This window comes from Sturnira hondurensis, unplaced genomic scaffold, assembly GCF_014824575.4.
Source record: "Sturnira hondurensis isolate 20B ecotype Veracruz unplaced genomic scaffold, ASM1482457v3 Scaffold0018399, whole genome shotgun sequence".
In the NCBI taxonomy this organism is placed as follows: domain Eukaryota; kingdom Metazoa; phylum Chordata; class Mammalia; order Chiroptera; family Phyllostomidae; genus Sturnira; species Sturnira hondurensis.
The window spans coordinates 952574-969217 of NW_028091030.1; the positions used below are offsets into that span (position 1 = coordinate 952574).

A 16644-nucleotide genomic window follows, 5' to 3' on the forward strand; every position below is an offset into this window, starting at 1 on the left:
GGACATCGCTGGAGCAGATGGGCAATTCCCTACTGGAAGTGGCCCAGCCTTCAGTGAGAACCAGCCTCCGAGATTTCCATTCCTTGCCCTCTTGGCTGACTTGACCCAGTGGGTGTGGAAGGACGGGCAATTCAAGGATTTCCTTCCCTTGGCTGGATAATGGAGCCCGTCCAGGCATGCCCATGGCCGCTGGGGAGCCACAGGCACTGAGAGTCCCCGGGAGCCGGCCGGTTCTTGGCGCCCATGGTGTCAAACCTCGCCAAAGCCTCACCGCTCGCCGAGCATCATTTTGGGGTCTGACACCAAAGCCCTGTGAGGCAGTTAGAACCATTTTGCCAAAGTGGCAGTTTTTGAAAACTCTACCTTTCTTAGGGCTTGTGGTGAACTCTGTTCATTAAGAAGCTGCAGAAGCCGATGGCTATAGCTCTCTTGGAGCCTGTGAGTTGTATCTGAGTGAGTGACAGTCCCCCTCTGAGCACCTTTCCAGGGCCTGGGCATGTATCGGTACAATACTGAATATTGAAGGGGGCATCTGTCTGTCTTTACTTCTGTTTTTCACTTTTCTTAAGTCCCCGAGGAGTTGCCACTTAGAGATTGTCGTCTTTGGAAGAGGGAATGGGCCAGATGGCTGGTTTCCGTGAGCACCCCCGCCCCACCCCGCCCATGGCGTATAGTCAGAGGCTCCTCAGAGGAGACCCGTGGAAGGCTCTGGACACTGGGGCGTCTTCCTTCTTAGAGACTCCTCTCCCCGGGGCACACTCCACATTGCTTCGGGCTCCCTGTCTGCAGCCTGTGGGGGAACTGAGTCGTCTGTTCGGTCTGTCCGGTGTCCAGCTTGCACTGATTTACACCCCAAGACTCCGGGGACCTGGAGGGAAAATAGTTGTTGTGCGCGGCTTCTGCAGCGAGAGCTGCTGAAAGAAGATCCGGAGCGGCGGCCAGCAGCCCACGGAGGTGCTGAGAGAGGCTGCGGCGAGGGCTGACCTCTCCGAGGTTTCTAAAGCACCCAGTCCCCATCGGAGAGCAAGTCAAACAAATATTGAGGGAAGGAAATCGAATATGTATGCTGAACCGTGAAATAGCGTGTGATCGTTTGAAAAAGCACCCAGTTGGGAATTATAATAGAGTGACACTTTTTTCTTCCCCACAGAGCGCATTAAAAATAACAAGCTCAGAATTTGTTTACATAGCCACGAATGAAACATCAGCTGCAGGGTGAGGGGCTCCGGCTCCCAAAGAGAGGGGAGCACGTTTCCCTGCAGCACAGCCTTCCGGGGGAGGGTGTCTCCCCACAGACGCGCCTGGGGAAGGAGTCCAGTGAGTTGGCTTCAGTGCCTGATCCGTGTGCTCGCGTTGGGCCGGGCGGAGCTGGTGAGGAGGCAGCGCTCCCGACTGTTCCCCTCCCAGCCCTGGTGCCCCGCCCCGTCCTCAGCGACTTCTGCCTCAGTGTCAAAGGGGCCACCTGGCTTTGTAGTTTCGTGCTCAAGAACTAGCGCTTCTAATGCAAGATGGTTAAAGAGGTGTTGGTACACATGACGGTTGAAAGAATGCAGACTCCGCCCCCCATTCAAGCGGAGATAACTGCGGTGATATCCTAACCCTGACAGGGACCATATGTTTGAGGGTTGTTGTTCCAAAGCCGCCTGCTGTCTCATCGGGATTGATTACAGGCTTGGTCTGCTCCAGGAATGCAGAGCTTCAGGATTTGGCTTCTGATTTGGGGATATGGAGAATTTGTCTTGCATGGGCTGCTTATCTGCCTTGATTTTTTTGATAGAGATGCTTAAAGGAGGTGTGTGAGCAGGACCTGGCCTAAAGCCAGGGGAAATGAAAGCCATGGCGGCAGCCAGGCCCCGCGGCCTCCCAGCAGCTCTCTCAGGAGGGCAGTGCCAGTAGCCTTCTGAGGAATGTTCTCTGTGGCCCCCAAAAGTGAAGCTGCGTTGTGCATTGTGGTTGCAAAACTGCTTGCAAAATCGTGAGTTTGAGGCCGTGGTTGGTGCTCGTTATTACATTAGATGTAGCGATTGTGCAGCGATTGTGCATTTTGGAAGAATAACAAAAAAACTTAAAAGATCAGAGTAGTCCCCTGACCTTAGAAATGTCACGATTGGGAAAATGAGTCTCTAGAAAGCAAGGCTAACTAGTCCATGATACTCGCAGCTCACCTGTTAGGTCACATGGATGGCTCAGTGCTCAGGAATTGGTGCCCGGGGTTCCCATGACTTGTGTTTACTACTATCTGGTGGCTCCTTTAGGTCAAGTCTGCAGCCTTTTGGTATTTCTGCATTCCCAGGCAGCCTTTGTGTTGAGCCGAAGGTTTGAGGGGTGGGGCAGAAGTCCTGATAATGTATTTTGCCATATATAATGCGCTCCCGAGTGTAATGTGCACCCACATTTTGGGCCCAAACTTTCGGGAGAAAAATATTTCATTTTAATTTTTTAATTCAAATTTTTATTCATTTTTAGATACTTGCTTTTTGTATTAGAAAGGAATTTCAGCATTTTTAATGTATTATGGTTCAAGGAAATTTATGTAACAAATAATAACAAAACACAAGAACAGATACGGGCATTTACGGTAGTACCCCTGTTTGATGTGCATCCTTATCCTTCCCTCAAAAATGCGGGCACAAAGATGCGCATTCTACACGGCAAAATACTGTAGGTGTTGACACTCCGCTCTTGGAGAAGGGAGGAAGGGGCTGACCTCCTACAACCAGGCCCCGAATGAAACCCTCGGCGCAGATCTGGGCTGGACTGAAACCCCCACAGCGCCCTTCGTCCAGACGGGGCTGTGACTGTGCTGCTTCCTGCACTTGCCTCGTGCCCGGCACCTGCTCAGTGCATGCTCAGTGCACACTCGATGGCTGAGTGAGTGAACTCAGTGTGTTTGGACACTGAACTTTCTCCTGTGTAGTCTCTAGGAGTAAAGTAGCAAGGAGTTGTTCAAAGTTAAATAATTCCCCGTTCTGTGTTAGGTGGGGAATCCTCGTATTCCACTTCTTGGCCTCCTAAACAGACAGCAGAGTCATTTTTGTGCTTACTTATCTGGTTGGGGGCAATGAGAATCTCAGTCCTAACTTTAATTTTCCGCCCTTGAAATGAAGTCCATGAAGCTTTTTCCTTATTCCCTGCTTTCCCACCCCCAACCCAGAAGTCTGACTATCCCCTACACTCTTTTGTACTTTTCTCCTGTACCCTTCCTTTGCTTCGCTTCTCGCTTTTTATGCATATGTCACTAATTTTGCTAAATGGTAAGCTCCTTAGTAACAAGATATATGCTTATTTTTTGTATTCACTCTTCGAAGTGCAAGACAGTCCCTAAAAATAGTTGGGGTAACTCCTTTTTTGACAAAAAGTGCAAACATCATTCAGGGGAGGAGAGACAGCCTTTTCAACAAATGGTGATGGATGAATTGGATATCCATAGGCAAAAATTTAACTTTAATCTAAAATTCACATCTTAGAGAAAAATTAACTGAAAGTGAATCATGGACTTAAACTAAACATGAAGCTTGGAAGCTTTTAGGGGAAAACTGCGGGGAGAGTCTTCAGGGGCCTCGGCTTCAGCAAGGAGCCCTTGAACTTCAGACCAAAGCATAATCCAGAAAAGGGAAAATTCACAAGTTGGGCCTCATTAAATTTAAAAACTTCTCTAGGAAAGACCTTTTGAAGAGGATGAAAAGAGAGAGAAAATATTTGAAGAGTATGTATCCAACCAAGGACAGCAACTAGGATGTATAAAGAACTCTCAAAACTCAGCAGTAAAAAAGAAAAGAAAAGAAATCAATCCACTTAGAACATGGGCAGAGGACATGCACAGACATTTCACGGAAGAGGTGTACAGATGACAGCACGTGAGGTGGTGGTCAGCACTGTTAACCATTAAGGAAATGCACATTAGAGCTGTCATTTGTATATCACCCTATACTTGTCAGATTGGCTAAAATTTAAAAAAGAAAAATAATGACAACACCAAATGCTGGTGAAGATGCCGAAAAACTGAATGGTTCTTATGTTGCTAGTGGGAATGTAAAAGGCGTTGTTGTCCTGGAGAAACAGTCTGGGCGGTTTCTCACGAAAGTCAACACACAACTACCGTGTGACCCTCAGTTGCACTCTTGGGCGTTCATCCCAAAGGAATGAGAATTGGTACCCACACAAATCTGTAGCAGCTTCATTTGTAATGGCCAAACGTGAATCAGCCCAGACGTCTGTCAGTGGATAGATGGTTAAACTAGTACATCTGTGCCATGGACTGTTACTCAGCAAGAAAAAGGAACAAGCTTAGCTGAATCTTCAGGGAACTATGCTGAGTGAAAAAGCCAATCCCCAAGATTGTGTACCATAGGCTTCCATTTATGTAGCTGAAATTACAAAATTATAGAGATGGAGCAAATTCGTGGCCGCCAGAGGGAACCTGGGTGGGGGAGAGTCTGTAGAAGATCAGCGGGGGGCAGAGGGGGGTCTGGGTGATAGAAATGCCCTGGATCTCGACTGGCCCCACATCGGCACCGTGTCACAGGAGAGCTTTACAGATTTGCAAGGTGTTGCCCTTGGGGACAGCTGGGGAAAGAGTACATAGGGTCTCTGCTTTTTTTTTTTTTTTGTACCACTTCTTTTGAATTTTGCAGTCATCTCAAAATAAAATGTTCAATTTTAAAAACAGTAGTAGGTCAACAGGTACCTGTGGGTTAAATGCATAAATGAATGACTAGGTCTTGCGCTCCCTGTGACTCTGGCTTGCTGGCAGACCGACTTTCTGGAACCCGAGTAAGGAGATGGGGCCACGGGTTTGGTATTTTGAAGATAGTTGGAAATCTCTGGGTTCTTTTTGAATGCTGGTGAGGACATCATCTGTTTTGACAGTTTGGACTTCACGGTGGCTTTTGCCTTTTATTATGAGCCCCTCCCTGGATCATTTGGGTGGCAGCTAATAGACGGGATATAAAGAATTAACTCAAGACTCCCTCTGCCGCTTGGCCCTCCACCGAGGGGCTCTGGGGTCGAAGCACACGTACAGGGCACCACGATGAATTAACTCATTAAGAAATTATTTTGAACCACACTTATGCCTTGAAGTCAGCCAGGATTACAGGGTCTGTGGTCAGCGCCACTTCCTCCCTTCCTATGGTGAGAAGGAAACTAAATCAACTTGAAATTTCGAAGGCTCAACAATGGTTATGTATAAAAACTAAAGTCTCGGGTTTCTACTTGTGCAGGAATTAAAGCAAATAGCCATTTGGCTTATGATCATTATTCTTTTAACTCCATTAAACAACCCCGGGGACCAGACTTAGAAATATTGTGCCCTCCATTGGAGTGGAGCTTGGGGGAGCGAAAACGACTTCACGTTTAGTGGGCCCTGGGAGCACGAAACCAGAAAACCCCCGGCTCTGTCCTGACCCACCTCTTCCTTCTCACGTCTCCTCTTTCCTTCTTTATTGTCTCTCAAGGGATTCATTGCCTCATGAAAAATAGTAGTGGAGCTTAATCTTTTGTTCAGCTGCTTTTTGCTTGTATTTCCCTCGGCCCCAGAGCCTCACAGATTACAAGGTTCCAGTGAGCCTGGGATGTCACATGTGGAATCTCACTGGTTTGCTACAGAGCTGACGGGAGTTCCTTTTACTGCATGTGGCTCTCGATGCTGAATGGAAACCACATTCACAAAGAGCCTTCAGCTTTAGAAGTTGAGTACTGCTGAGACCAGAGGGCTTTGTCTTTTCCCCAGCTCATCCCCCTCTTCTCCACTCGGTCACTCGGCATGCGTGTGTGACTCTGCCATTTCTGCCACGGGCGTCACAGAGCCGAGGATGACGCTCGTGCGATGGAAGACAGCATCGTCTGACTTCTCTGTTTATACGTGAGGCGCGGAGCTGGGGGAGGCGCAGTGCTTTTAGAATCAGAAGAGCAGGAAACTGCGGCTTCATGAACAGACAGCTGGACTGGCAGTTAGGTCCCCGCTGGAAGGAGCCGGGTCACCTGGGGACAGCCGCTTCCTCTGCAGCTCAGTTTCCTCATCTGTACAGTGAGGGGACGGGGTCAAATGACCCCTGACTGCAGCTCTGAGACAGTGTGGGTAGGGGGGTCAGCAGCCCGGACCATGGAAGTGTGCCTCTTCTCCGACCGTCTGCAGAAGCCACGTGGGTGTGCCCTCCCATGCGCTGGTTCAGATACAGGCGGAGGCGAGTGTTCCAAAAGCCACCTGCCCAGCCGTGCCTTCCTCATAGTGGTGGAAGGTTTACTAGCACACACCCCTCGTTCCAAGGTGGCTATCTTCAGACCGTTCCTTTGCCTTCCTCACAGCCCCAGGCACGAAGCAGGAACTTAAGGGGATTGGAACAGTGTCCTCCAGCACCATGGTACCAACCTCCGGCCACACTGGGGCAGAACAGGGCTGCTGCCCAAACCCCAGAAGCCTTGCCATGCAGTTTTCCTGCGTATCTTATTTTAAGCAGAATCCTGTCTTGGGTTGAAAAGGTCTCTCAGGCAGACTGGTGCGATCTAACAAGTAAACCTCGATACATAACAGCGCCCACGTGTATCGGTCAAACCCAGTCAGCATTAGGGACTCCAGGTGATAACTTTGGGGCTGCTTTGCTCTAGATACCTAACATTAACATTTCACTGTGTCCCAGGCATGGACAAAGGCTCTTTGGCTGTTTGCAAAGCACCCCCTTGACAAAAACTGCCGACCACCAGTGTAATGAAAAGCATGAGCTGAAAATGAAGCCAATCAGTCCCTCCATTCTTATTTCAGGAAATTCCAAGTATAAAAGGTGAGCTTTGTTCCCAGAGGGCAGAGAGTGAATCCGATCACTGGCTCCTCTGTGGAAACCAGCTAGGAGTTGGAACCCAGCCAGCTACCCTTTCCCATCTGGGCAGCATGCACCATAAGCCTGCAGGACCAGTAATTCAAAGACGTTTTCGAGTTGGGTTGGTTCCTTGCAGCTCTGACCCAGGCATGTGACCAGAGGGTCTGGCTGCTTCACAGAGTTCACTTCCACTTTGATGACTGGGTACGGACAAAACTCAGGAATGTGTGTGAGGAGAGAAATGAAGCCCTGCCTGTTGGGTGCACGGTGGATCTGGACTTAGCTCACCACTCCTCAGTCCCTCTCTTGGCTCGCAGACCCTGATGCTGCGGCATCCTTCTCTCCCAGTAGCAGCGTCCCTGAGGAGCTGTGCCTCCGAAAGTGTGCTGACTGGAGCAGCCGCTTCAGAGGGTTGCTTTTCTCCTGGAGCTGACCCGTGATTCCTAATTGTATATCCCAGATGGGCACCACCTGTGGCTACACCTTCCCCCTTCTCCCCCAGCCAGCTTCCTGAATATGGCTGTGGTTAGCACACACCCTGAGTTTAAAATGCACTCTCTAAGCTGGCTTAGAATATAGTGCATTATCCTCTTTTCAGGAACATTTATTAGGTACTCATATACACATGGCATTTTTAAACAAAGTTAAATAATACAGGCCATGCTATTCAGAAACCTATAACTTGCAACTGACTACAAGGAATGAGTTAGTTTCCTTGGAAATAGCTCAGTCAGGAGGAAGATATAAGATTTTAGCCCTAAAATGGCGTTAGAGGTCGCCTAACCACCCCTCATTTTGCAGATGGTGAGAAGAAAGCAGGGCAGCTTGAACGGTCGGCTGCCCCGCCCATCAGTGGCAGGGCTGGTCCTGCATCTGCTGGAACCCTGTGCCCTGTTGTGCTTTCCATAGGAGACGGTCTGGGCTGTGCCTCTTGTGCCTTTCCCAAAGGTTCTTCGTTTGATCTTCTAGGGTTGGGGAGCCACAAAAGTCCTCGGGAAGCTTAACAATGAAAAAACAAACAGATAACTCCCCAAACAGCCAACTGATCACATCTGGGAGTCTGGAGGAGGGAGTTTTCATAGTGCTGGTAAGAGGTGGGTAGGACCAAAATTATAAAAATTAGATGGGAAGGAAACATTCGGAGGATGGTATTGGGCTGTTACAACCTCTGGCCCCACATGTAAAGACTGTTCAGATCACCTGCCGAGGCCCTAACCAAGGCCTAGAGTTTATTGTAACAGACATAGGCGCTTTTGTCCTCAAAGACGCAAGCAATTAAAAATAGAGGAGGACGCGAGGACGTCAGTAGTCGATGCAGACAATGGAACGACGGCTTTGTGACTCGAGAGCACTGCGGAAGCACAGTTACTAGAACCGGGGGGATGAAACATGATGTTTGACAGTGCCCACACTGTGGTATATAAAGGCATTTGTTAGTACTGTCAAAAGGCTGCCCCCAGAGCATTTTCCTGAAGTGAAACGGAAAACGTCGCATCAGAGTAGGAGGTGGGGAGCCAAGAGGAGAGGGGGCCAGAGTTGGAGTTCTCACTCCCCTGGCTGGGAAAATGCTTTACTGTGCACATAATCAACTTCGTGCTCCACTGGGCCTCGATTAGAGAGGGCCCGTCCCCTCTCTTCCCTCCGTTTTGATCCTGCAGTCAGCTGCGGGGTTATAGATGAAGTGACAAGGATGGTATCTTGATTGTATCCAGCTGCCTGGAGTAAGTCAAGGGCAGAGAGGCCCCGCGTGAGGAGCGGCACTCACTAAAGCCTCCAGAGGAATCCGAAACTCAGGACACCCCTGACTCTTTTAGAGCAGCAGAGTCTGGCATTCTGTGACCCAGTGCCACCCAATTAAGTCCCTCGGGAGAGAATGCTGACAAGTGGCTTCAGCTAACAGGAAGGGGACTGAAATATTATGAGCATTCAGCGTTAAAACTGAACCAGTGTTACTGTTATTGCTGGAAATGGGCGCTGGAAGAAGAACCCCTTGGGAAAGTGATTTGAACTTCCTTCGCGTGGACTACGGAGCTGTGTCGACTCACAGTAAAGGGGCGGGGTGCAGCTTCCATCTGTCAGTGGTTCCCACGGAACGGATGGATGCCTCCCTCTCTTCCTGCACCTCACCGGTTTCCCCCTACCTTGCCCACCCCTGATGTGTAGCTCCTTGTGCTTGGAGCCCTTCAGGAACCTCTCTGACTCCATCAGGGTGAAAGGGTGAGTGTTGTACCCCTGTGACTCGAACAGGCAGGTGCTTGGTGCTAAGCAAAGGAAACTGGCCGTGCCATTTAGTGGAGTCTGCCCAGGCCCACAAACTGAGTGGATGTTATAGCTTATGTGCTTCATCGTGGCTCTGGGCTCTGTGAAACTGTAATAGTATCATATTATTTTAATCTGCTGAAATACAAACCCCAGAGTCGAGAACAGAGCAGCAGCAGTACACAGCTGAGGAAATGTTTGACACGGATTCATTTGTCTGCAGCTCTGAGGACGATGCCTGTGGCCAGTTAACTCTGTTGGGCACAGCATTGTGTTGATGAGGCCAAGGTTGTGGGTCCGCGTGCCCAAGAGGTGAGCTGGTTTCACACAAAGGAGAGCTCTTTTCACAGGTCCAGACTGGGCTGAAGACCCAAGTCAGACGTCACCTAAAAAGCACGTAGAAGATGATCACAAGGAGGGCTGAGCAAGACAGCGTAATGACTCAGCAAATATCCCTTTACCTGCTTCTGGAAAAGCAATTTAAAACATGTGCTTTAGTGACGGTGAATTATTACTGTGATCTTCACACACAAAGGATATCACGTTATTATTAATGGCACCAGCTGATGAGCCCTGCTGCAGACATCCTTTCTGAATTAAGGAGGGTGCTGGCGCTGGCTGTGAAGAACAGAGAAGGGCTCTGTGCTTCGCTCTTTCATTCTCAGCTCTCGCCTGCTGAGATCCCGCCTGTGCGTGCATCGGCACGTGTGTGCGGAATGCCGGCGTGTGCCGGTGCCGTCCTTTCCATGTGCCTCGGGCATCTTGGAGAGTAACACAGACTCTGTCCTCGTAGAGTGTACATTCTGTGGGAGGAACATAGATAATAAAGAAGTAACAATAAGTAACAAGAACAATTTCAAAAAAAAGAAAGTTTGGTGAAGAAAAGTGTAAGGTGAGGAGCCGGGATGGAGAATGGCTGGTGGGGGTGGGGGGGGGGCAGTGTTTATCTTGGACAGGGAGGTCTGGAAGGGCCTCTCAAAGCAGGCACATTTAAGCCAAGACCTGGCCGACGAGAAGGAGCCAGCCTGTTGAAGGCTGGGAGAACGCTGCAGTCGGGAGAAACAGCAAGTGTGGAGGGCTAAAGGTCTAGTCGGGTTGGTTAAAGAATAGAAAAGCCACTGAAATCTGAGAGAAGCGGTGAGAAAAGAGGGTGAAGAGTGGGCAACCCTTTAGAGTATGCTCAAGAGTTTGGATGATATTCTTAGTCAATAGGAATCCTTTTTTATTTTGTTTTGGGGGGAAACATTTAAAGATTTTGAGGGTGAGTGTTACAGGGTGAAGTATGTCCCTCTAAAAAAAAGATTCGTTGGAATTCTAACTTTTAGAAACCTTATTTGGAAATAGGATCTTTCCAGAGGTAATCAGACTAACATGAGGTCATTGGGTGGGCCCTAATCCAGGAGAACTGGCCACAGAGACACACCAGGGAAGAAGGGCATGTGAAGACTGAGGTCTGGAGAGATGCATGTTGAGCCAGCGAACGCCTAAGACTGACAGCCAACAGCAGAACTCAGAAGAGGCCAGGAACGTCCTTGCCCTGCAGGTTTCAGAGGGAGCAGGACCCTGCCAACACCTTGACTTCGGACTCGGAGGTTCCTATTGCTCTGAGCCAGCCAGTTTGTGTCACCGTGTCACAGCAGCCCTAGCGAGCTGACACAGGGAAGTGCTAACAGGTTGGCTCTGTCCTTGGGACTGAAATGAAGGGTCCTCCCCAGACTCAGGGACACCTGGTTGTCGGGGAAGCCATTTGCTATAGCAAATGGCTGTGTGACTTTGTACATCTACAGGGAGGGGCAAAGGTAGGTTTAGAGTTGTGAGTACGTGCAACTCAGTTTATTCTTGCTTTATTATTTACTCATATACGTATATGCAGAAGTGTGGAAAATGCATATGGGTAAATATGTAATGAAAATAATATAAGTTTAAAATTTCTGCGTGTAGAAGATAGGATAGAGCCCCCTGGTTGGATTATCCTGAACAGCATACCCTCCCGGTGTTTTAGAAGTGCTCCTTAATAATGGTTTGGAAGGGCAAGAGTGGAAGCAAGGAGATAAGTGAGGGCAGACCAGGTGAGAGATGAGGGCGGTGGGCCAGAGAGAGCACTAGGGAAAATGGCTGCGGGTCGTCAGGAGAGCCAGCGGGCCCTGCAATGGTTGGATGCGGGGAGAGAAGAAGAAGAAAAGGAAGGAATAGACTTGAAGGATCGGGTGGATGACTTAACTGAGATGGAGAAGATGGAAGGAATGGCTTACCTGGGGATATGCAACTGAGAGTTACGCTTTGGCTATGTTAAGTTGGAGTTGCCTGTTGTTTATCCAGTGGGAGATAACGAGCGAGCAGTTGGTTATCTCAAGAATGTTCCGAGCCAAGCATAAATTTAGAGGTCATTAGATTATACACAGTATTTAAAGTGATTGGAGCTAGATGCGATCGCTTAGGGAGTTTGACGGAGAGAAGACTGGGTCCTTGGGAACTCTGGTGCCGAGGTCTGGACACCGGTAAAGAGTCAAGGCTGGAAAGCCGCGCGTGGACCCCTGGCTGACTGTCCCCACTCGCTCATTAATGGTGTGAGTTTGTCATGTAAAGGTTGAACTAAATTACACAGAAATACGTGGGGGAAGGTATTGGAAGTGTTCCACCCCAAATTACCAGATTCTGTTTAACAGAACTGTAGTTAAGGGCATTTTCAAATATGGAAATCAAATGTTGTTTTCAATGTGTTATACATTACAGAATCAGACAAGTTCTCCATACTCCTAAGTGTATGAAGTCTTCTTAAAGGTCGTGAGAATGGCTAGTTGTGTGCTCCAGAGAAATAGCTATTTATGTATTTTTAGAAACACAGACTTTGTAAGTTTTCACAGTCACCAAAATTTAGCAGAAATCACAACAGTTGAGTTAGTCGCAGCATTCCGTGTATCATTCATTTGCGTGTTCTCTGAATGACTACTTACCTTGGCCCAATTCAGTACACTTTTACTCCACATTTTTTGAAATTTCCAAGCAAGCACAGGAAGTTTTTGAGGAAATCAGAATCCACATCCATCTTTGAATATTGGCAGAAGAACCAGCACCGGTTCAAAAGGCCGTCTTCAGAAGCATGACCTCAGAAGTTCTGGCCTCAGTTAGTGAAGATTTGAACCTCTGCAGTCTGCCAACACCTGTTTGGATCACTTCACATCTGCTGTGCTCACTCCTGTCTGGACTGGGACTCGATTGTTGATGTGTTTCTGTCCTTAGGTCTGGCGGGAATTCCCTGACCGGTTGGTGGGCTACCCTGGTCGCTTGCATCTGTGGGACCACGAGATGAACAAGTGGAAGTATGAGTCCGAGTGGACCAACGAGGTGTCCATGGTGCTCACGGGAGCAGCTTTTTATCACAAGGTAGGGCATGGGGCCGGCTTGGGGCGCGTGGGTCTGAGGTGACAGATTGAGAGCACAGTCCTCATTTCATGTGGCCCCATTTAATTTTTGCTGAGCCCTCTACCTAGAGGGCTTCAAAAGGCCATGTTGCATGATATTTTTAAAGAATTAAGTTACTGTTTTTCTAATTCTGAAATAATAACATGCTCATAATAAAAATTAGAGAAAGTTCAGACCAATTTTTTTTAAAGATTTTATTTATTTGTCTTTAGAGAGGAAGGGAAGGAGAGAAGGAGAGAAACATCAATGTTTGATTGCTCCTTGTGAGTCCCCTGCTGGGAACTGGCCTGTAACCCAGGCATATGGCCTGACTGGGAATCGAACCGCGATTGTGTGGTTTGCAGGCCTGTGCTCAATCCACTGAGCTACACCAGCCAGGCCAGACCAAATTTTATTACATAAGAAAAGTCAGCCCTGTCTGGTGTGGCTCAGTGGATTGAATGTGGGCCTGCAAACCAAAGGGTCACCAGTTCGATTCCCAGTCAGGGCACATGCCTGGGTTGTGGGCCAGGTCCCCAGCAGGGGGTGAGTGAGGGGCAACCACACATTGATGTTTCTCTCCCTTTCTTCCTCCTTCCCTTCCCTCTCTTCTTCTCTGAAAATAAATAAAACCTTTAAAAAAGAAAGAAAAGTCATTTATCACTTTGAAAACCATTATTGTTGTTGAGATATTTTTTCGACTCTGCCTTTTATGTATTTACTTGTGCGCATATACTGTTCTAAATATTCACATTAGCCCGCTAATTTCATGTATTATATTAGGAGCCTTTTCTCATGTCATTAACATTTCCCAATTTTTTTCTAAACGTAATTGCTAATATACCAGTATGTTTAGTATTCCATAAATTATGTGTAACTATTAGTCTATCATTGCATGTTTAGGTCATTTCTATCTTTTTTTGCTATTTTATATAATGCTTAAATAATGATTAATAACCATTTTCATAACTGTTTGTACTTTTAACCATTATGATAGATTCCTGGAAGTAGGATTCTATTAAAGGGAATAGAAATTTTGGGGAGGGTTTGGTACACATTTTTGTCTCTTGTTTTCAGTATTGCTTGTACCAATATACACTCCCACCAGCAAAATATAAATGTATTTTAGACAAATACATTGTTTGTCTTACCATACGCTCCCTTGCACAAAGTGCACATGAAAATGGATGTTAATGTTCTGGCCAATTTGACTGCTCGTGAGATTGAAATTCATTTTGCGTATTAGCCTTTTGTGTTCCCTCTCATCTGAGAATTACCACTTCCTGTTTCTGACTCTTTTAATTTGAGAGCAATCCAGTGTGCACTGGATGGTAGAATACTCGGTTCGATGATAGGGTGTCCCCGGAAGCGTATGGTTTAATTATACAGCACTGACTTGCTCACTGTCAGCAGTCGCAGAAGGAGCTGACGTCAGGAGAAAGATCTGTTCAGCCCCTCACAGTCGCTTTAACCCACCGCCGGCCGACACTGGCCACTGTCTCAGCGAGGCTGCCCTCCCAGTTTCAGGGCTCTAGGTCCAGAAAGGTTTTTTGTTCTTAGCAATAAATAAGTAAATAAATAGGTAGTAGTAGAGTGTGTACACTTGTTAAGTGTCTGCCCATGAATTTGATACTGTTTTCATGTGTGACGGTTAAGGAGTTTCCGAATTGCCCCACTTCTGTTTCCCTGTAAAGAGCGTACACCTTGGCAGGGTGAGCCCACCGTCAGCCCGTCCCTGTTTCCCTGTGCACTGCGTGGAAAGAACAGAGAGAACAGCACCCAGCATTGTGGCTCCGGGGAGGGATTCAGTGCCCATGAGTATGTGGTGTGTCTCTGAACCGTATTGGTAAAACAATCAGTCCACAGAGCCTACACCCTACCAGGCCTCCACGTGGCACCTCTCCTCTGCTTGCAGTAGGTGATTTTGAAGAAATCATAGTATTAAAGATCTTGGTCACCTGACCAAAAAGTGTTCTGATTGTGCCTTCATCCTTTCTGTCGGTATAGCGTGCGTTCAATGAGAAAGCTTGCGCCCGTGCCCCAGTTGAGTTGCACTTTGTCTGTCAGCTAGAGGGAACTGCTATTTGAGTGTTTCTTCTTTTTGTCTCACCTGACAGTATTTTAATTACCTGTACACCTACAAGATGCCTGGGGACATCAAGAACTGGGTGGATGCTCATATGAACTGTGAAGACATTGCTATGAATTTCCTGGTGGCAAATGTCACAGGGAAAGCTGTCATCAAGGTAAGGGGTGTCCTTGTCCAGCTCTGCCACTGACTTACTTAGTGGTCTTCAGCAAGTCTCCTGTCTCCAAGCCTGAGAAGGTCTCATGACTAGAAATGAAGTATTGGACTAGCTGGACACTAAGCTCCCTTTCCGCTTTTTGAGATTCATGACTGACACTGTCGCATTGTAAAACCAAAGGGTGGCTTTGATAATTTATACACACTTTCATACAGTTACTTTAGTTACTGTTTTTAAACTACAGTATCAGAGGTAAGGGCTATGATGGGCCATCTGCAAATCATGTTTTTAAAAAAATGAGTTTTATTCTCAAAGCTGATTTGGAGTCTAGTTGTTGAAGGACACAGTTTATGTCATTCTCAAGACAGCCGGTGTGTTTTTCATAGACACTGAGACATTTGGACAATTAAAACTAGTCCCAAATCTTGTTTTTAAATATTGATTTCTGGCCATTAAAGACTGCCTTTGCTATAATAATATCAGTGACCCTGTGGGATGGATACCTACTTTGGAAATGCAGATTTTGCTTACATTCAGCCCCTTGAGATGTCGAAGGAGCACGTGCTTCTGTATGTGAGAGAATCACCTTGACCTTGTTCGTTCTGGGTTGGGATCCTTGCGTGACAACAGGCACTGCTTCCAGGCCAGACCCCTGACACTGGAATCCCCCTTTCCTGAGAGCTCCTGTTGGAAGCATGACGTGACATTCCGACTGAGTCCTCGTACTATTGGTTGATGAGAGAAGCCAAATTAAACCAAAGTGACCAAGGAAAGAGGAAGAGCCACTCTCTGTGCTCTCCAAACCCGACCCAGTTTCTATCCTGTCCCCCAGCTCTAAGTACCTCTGCACACAGCTCACTGCCAGGAGAATGAAAGAATGTACATTATGAAACTCATTGTAAAGGAAGCTTATCTCCAAATTTGCTTTTTGACCTGCTTCAAGCAGATTTTAGCCCTGCTTTCTTACTCTGGACAGTAACTTCCGGTGTCCTGTGCTTTCAGCCTTAATTATCTAGCTTTATCCCCCTCCCATCCCTCACTCGGTTAGGACAGCAGCTTCCCCTGAGTTTTCTAGAAAATCATTGGAAGTTCAAGGTTTGGAAAGGTGGGGGAGAATCAGGGAAAAGGATTCAGAGGATGAGGAGCCATTGGGTTTTTTTTCTAATTCAAGGGAATTGCAAAATAACCTGGCTCCTTCAAGAGCCTGGTGCTGCTCATAGCATTTGCCATGAGCTGGAAGAAGGAGAAAGAGCGCCTGTTGGAACTAAGGTTACGGTGAAAGTTATGGGAAGCTGTATTTCATCGCCCCTATGGCTGCAAGAACAAATGGTGTTTATACAAGGACCTTGGCAGTGAGAAAACAGTCATTAAACAGGAATTAAGGAGCTTGTCATCACCACTTCTTTCCAGTTACAGAAGGCAAAAGCCCTCCAAGCCTTTTTTATTGGGCCCTTGTGGGTTCTGCCGTTGACCGAGCCAGGCAGAATTGAATGGAGGAATGAATGGCGAGGTGTGTGCATGTGCGTGTTATGTGTACAGAGGGGAAGGCATCTCCACTCACGGAGCAGAAGCATGCAGAGTGGTGTCACAAGCATGATTTTATTGTCCTTGGCACTGACAACCAGGTGTGTTTTTGTGCCCCTCTGGCAGGTAACACCACGAAAGAAATTCAAGTGTCCTGAATGCACAGCCATTGATGGGCTTTCACTAGACCAGACCCACATGGTGGAGAGGTGAGTGAGTCTCCTACCAAAAGTCTGCCCTAGCTTCTGATCCCCATTTCCTGTCTTGCGCCTGTTTATGGCACTGTTTTTGAAGTACAAGGACAGCAGCTGGTAGCCATAGTCACCTCCTTTTGCACTGTGGGAATTGGATTAGTTCAAGCCCAGGTCACCCAAAGAATTAATTTGGAATGCTACTCA

At 47.5% G+C, this 16644-nt stretch overlaps 1 protein-coding gene across 1 annotated transcript in view; it reads left to right on the forward strand.

Moving 5' to 3' along the window:
• The window catches only part of EXT2 (exostosin glycosyltransferase 2), a 127532-nt gene that overhangs the window by 104018 nt on the left and 6870 nt on the right, over positions 1–16644 (forward strand). Inside the window, exons 11-13 of the mRNA XM_037069085.1 lie at positions 12315–12458; positions 14594–14722; positions 16373–16455. Of these exons, the coding sequence (XP_036924980.1) occupies positions 12315–12458; positions 14594–14722; positions 16373–16455 (356 nt within the window). The remainder of the gene's footprint in view (positions 1–12314; positions 12459–14593; positions 14723–16372; positions 16456–16644) is intronic.